This window comes from Protomyctophum parallelum (genome assembly GCF_964188405.1).
Source record: "Protomyctophum parallelum genome assembly, chromosome: 16".
Lineage (NCBI taxonomy): Eukaryota > Metazoa > Chordata > Actinopteri > Myctophiformes > Myctophidae > Protomyctophum > Protomyctophum parallelum.
Window position 1 is genome coordinate 14,222,917 of NC_139711.1, and position 4,798 is coordinate 14,227,714.

General features: G+C 46.2%; 1 protein-coding gene across 1 annotated transcript; it reads right to left on the minus strand.

Annotated features, from left to right (window-relative positions):
- Nucleotides 1–2,609: 2,609 nt before the first annotated feature.
- LOC310873230 (uncharacterized protein) lies at nucleotides 2,610–4,502 on the minus strand (the record flags this gene model as incomplete). Its single annotated transcript, XM_083785565.1, has 2 exons — nucleotides 4,450–4,502; nucleotides 2,610–3,303 (listed from the first exon to the last, which is right to left on the minus strand). Exon 2 carries the CDS (start codon nucleotides 3,213–3,215, stop codon nucleotides 2,610–2,612), a length of 606 nt encoding a protein of 201 aa, XP_083641691.1. The 5' UTR covers nucleotides 3,216–3,303; nucleotides 4,450–4,502.
- Nucleotides 4,503–4,798: the final 296 nt, after the last annotated feature.

Genomic DNA, 4,798 nt, shown 5'->3' on the forward strand with positions numbered 1-4,798 from the left:
TTACACCTCTCCCGCTTAGCGGAGAGTGTGGTGTGGTAGAGGACATCTCCCCGAACGTGTGGGTATGTCCAGATAGTTGCCTCGCGGAGGCCTCTTTGTCCAGTGTCCATTCTGGGTCCGGAAACGGTACTTTTTGTCAGCATTGACCCCAGTAGAAGGTCTGCTGCTGTGAATTTTACACCTCTCCCGCTTAGCGGAGAGTGGGGTGTGGTACAGGACATCTCCCCGAACGCGTGGGTATGTCCAGATAGTTGCCTCGCGGAGCCGTCTTTTGTCCAGTGTCCATTCTGGGTCCGGAAACGGTACTTTTTGTCAGCCTTGACCCCAGTAGAAGGTCTGCTGCTGTGAATTTTACACCTCTCCCGCTTAGCGGAGAGTGTGGTGTGGTAGAGGACATCTCCCCGAACGTGTGGGTATGTCCAGATAGTTGCCTCGCGGAGGCCTCTTTGTCCAGTGTCCATTCTGGGTCCGGAAACGGTACTTTCTGTCAGCATTGACCCCAGTAGAAGGTCTGCTGCTGTGAATTTTACACCTCTCCCGCTTAGCGGAGAGTGTGGTGTGGTAGAGGACATCTCCCCGAACGTGTGGGTATGTCCAGATAGTTGCCTCGCGGAGGCCTCTTTGTCCAGTGTCCATTCTGGGTCCGGAAACGGTACTTTTTTCAGCGTTGACCACAGTAGAAGGTCTGCTGCTGTGAATTTTACACCTCTCCCGCTTAGCGGAGAGTGGGGTGTGGTACAGGACATCTCCCCGAACGCGTGGGTATGTCCAGATAGTTGCCTCGCGGAGCCGTCTTTTGTCCAGTGTCCATTCTGGGTCCGGAAACGGTACTTTTTTCAGCGTTGACCACAGTAGAAGGTCTGCTGCTGTGAATTTTACACCTCTCCCGCTTAGCGGAGAGTGGGGTGTGGTACAGGACATCTCCCCGAACGCGTGGGTATGTCCAGATAGTTGCCTCGCGGAGCCGTCTTTTGTCCAGTGTCCATTCTGGGTCCGGAAACGGTACTTTTTGTCAGCCTTGACCCCAGTAGAAGGTCTGCTACTGTGAATTTTACACCTCTCCCGCTTAGCGGAGAGTGGGGTGTGGTATAGGACATCTCCCCGAACGCGTGGGTATGTCCAGATAGTTGCCTTGCGGAGCCGTCTTTTGTCCAGTGTCCACTTTATAAAGTCCATGCACTCCAGTGAATAGCATTTATCCATTTAGATAACTTTATTATTATTATTATAAGGATTTAATTACTTATTCTTACACAGAAACATAATGTGAGTCTTATAGCATCATATAGCATCATTTAAATGCTTAATTTGTAGTTTTAATGTGCAAATTAAACTTTTTTTCAATACTCTAGAGGGTACTCTTATTTTGAAGAGATCGTCCACCGGAAGTCTTAAATTAGCTCACTAGATTAGCTCACTAGACGCTGCCTTCAGATGATTCTCAAAGTTTCAAGGAACGTAGCTCAGTTGTTTCTGCATTAGGATATGATTAGGATAAGGACAACCATAACATTGATTATATGGGGGTTAGTTCAACGTCAGGACGATGGCTGTGGCAGTGTGGCGCCTGGATTTCGCTCCTTGTGCGTGTGTATCGCGTGCTTTCGAAAGCATTTCTACAACTACACTACAGTAATGTGTCTCTCATGTCTCATCACATCAATCAACATTAAACAGCTTGTTTGACTTGTTTTACACACAGCTGAGCTGATACAAAGCATGCACACGAGTCACGACACGAGATTGTGTAGTGTAGCTGAATTCAGCTACACTACACAGGGACCAGCGTGTAATGTGGACCAGCCCAGTCTGAGGTTGGTACAGTTTGATGTTTTTTTTTAATCGGACAAATGTGATGATGGAAGAACTAAGCTTTTAGGAAGGTGGCATAAATTATAAATATCATTGCATAAGCTAAAACGCTTTAGATTCCTAACCTGTAGGCCGGGGCGGCGGGGCCCACTGGTGGACCGTAGCCTACGGATATTTCAAGTGGTCCCCAAAATAATTGGGAAAATTTAAGTTAAAAAAAAGAATAAAGTTAGATCTCATTTTTTGTTTCTATTTTAGATTTATTGTAGGTGTTTTTCTTTTAGGTCTAATCTAATTAATTCCATTGGAAGAGATCCATTCTTCTGTAGCCTACTAATGATCTCCTAAAACTAAAGGGACAAATATGTCACACAGATACATAAAGCAAGATGGCCAGTCTTTTTTTTGTTTTGTCTTGACTGGCTGCCAATCGGATAATAAAGCTATCTATAGCTTTATTTAGCCAACTTTAACTTTAGCCAAAAAGGCCCCTTGGCTTGGCCGCCAGACTACTACCAAAATAAACCAGGATGTGATTATTACTGTGTCGCACATGAGAATGTCTTATTTTAACTGTCATGAAAAGCAACCAATCCATTAGCCTATATTGGCTGCTGCAGTAGACAACCATACCAAAACAACAACCACTGCAGCAACAACAACAATAATAATAATAACTAGTGCCTGAAGGCACTCAGAGTCAGAATAATACTGGAAACTGAAGCAGTAAATAAATATTAAAATAAATATCTAATTAATGAGTCATTGTGCATATTTCTTTTTCACATGCAGCGGTTCTAATGGAAGCAACTCTTGGCTCTCTTTGGTTTGTTGCAGAGGACAGTATAGTGGAGCCAGGAATCAGTCAGCCACAGCACCCTCCGCAGGTAAATGGAGAAGGTTGGCAGGGAGTGGGACAGAGCAGCGTGTTGTCGTGGCTGCGTCAGAGCTCGAGGATTCACCTGGAGCCCTGCTGCTGTGTCCCAGACAAAAACCGAGGCAGCCTGCGAGACCAGGACCTCCATTAAGACCAGCGCCCACACCAGTCCGCAGCCGAGCTGGGCGAAGTGAGATGTCCGGAGCGCGCGGGTCTGCAGCGGCCAGTGACATACGAGGGTGGCCTCCAAGCCCAGGAGCCCCAGCAGAAGCAACGAGGCCAGGTGGTGAGCATCTAGGAGCCACTGACACAACAACACGCACACGAGCTGACATTCTGACATCTCCGTGGTCTTCACGGGGCTAGCCACGTCCACCCAGACGCACGCTGCTGCCGCCCCCAGCCTGAGGGCCCCGTACAGCAACAGCAGAGAGTCGGCGAGGGCCAACTGTCGCAGCAGCACGTTGGAGGGTTTGGTGGAGATGTGAGGCGAGCGGAGCCACGACAGAGCCTGCAGACTGTACATGGCTCCCGCCACCAGGGGCAGCACTGCTCCCTGAGGGAACAGCAACACCGTCACCAGCTTCAGTAGCAGAAAGCCTCGGAACAGGACCCTGCATGGGGAGGTAAAGGACCTTCAGCGGCGTAAAGTAACTAAGTACAGTTTCCATGTCTTGATACTTCCGGTAACAGGTACCGTCGCCCATAATCCATCTGGCCCTCGTTTCTTTTCCACCGACCTCACGCCGACCGCTCGGTGCGGCAGTTCTTGTATTCTTTATTTTATTTTACTGAGAATCAGGTTAGAAGTAAGTTTAGGGTTAGGCATAGTTTTACTGGGGTTAAGTTTAGGAATTGACGATATGCACACGGCTGCCAACTCAACTATAGGTGCAACTTCCCATAGACAGCCCATTCATCCAAACAGAAAAGTCCTATCTAATTGTATTAAATAACATCAAACTCACCAACATTGCAGCTGTACGGAAAGCTTGAATTAATCTCTTTCTATCTGCAATGTGTTTGTTTAATAAAAATCCACCATAGACATTTTATGAGCTACTTCCTGTCAAGAAATTCCTTGATTGTGATTTTTTTCTAAGTTCTGGAGTTTGGAAGTGCTCGTTGAATATCACAACGGCCCATGTGTACCACCTGTTTTGAATTTGCACATAATGCAGGAGGTTGCTTTACTGATAACGAGCCCTTCCATACTCTTGAATTTCTTGACAGGAAGTAGCTCAACATGTCTATGGTGGATTTGTATTAAACAAAAACCTTACAGATTGAAAGAGCTTTCCCTACAGCTGTTGGTGATTTTGACGTTGTTTAATATAATTAGAGAGGACTTTTTTACGTTTGGATGAATGGGCTGTCTATGGGAAGTATCACCTAGGCATCACCTTGCTGGCAAGATGGCTGCGGTCTGAATATGGCCAATAGAGGGTATGCGCGTGACATCATCATCAAACCCGGAAGTTAAGCAGGAATGCCTACTGAGTGGCAAAAACTACTTTCTGGCCTTGACAACCCATGCATCCAAACAGAAAAGTCCTATCTGAATGCATTAAACAACATTAAACAATGTTAAACTCACATTTGCATGTTGCTTTGCCACTCTATTTGCCACTCGATGTGCCATTCACTTTAAGCATGCGCATACCCTCTATAGGGTTAGGTTTTGGCACCGTTTTATGAGGTTAATGTTTGGAATAAGGTTAGGTTTAACCGTTTAAGCATAATTCACGTAGGTTACTTACTTTAGGAATACCAGGCTGAGCAGTTCTGCCGGCTGTATGCCCGGAGCGTATTGGTAAAAGGGCGACTTTGTTGGTATTCATACTTCCTACTCTACTATATCTCAGAAGCAAATGTACTTTTTCTAACTTGTTTGACAGGTTAATCGCCGTTCAGACTGAGACTGAGAATAGATTACTATAAATAGCAAGTAATTTTCGTTTTAACTCAAGTGGATGCTGGCATTACATCAGGTGTGTGTGTGTGTGTGTGTGTGTGTGTGTGTGTGTGTGTGTGTGTGTGTGTGTGTGTGTGTGTGTGTGTGTGTGTGTGTGTGTGTGTGTGTGTGTGTGTGTGTGTGTGTGTGTGTGT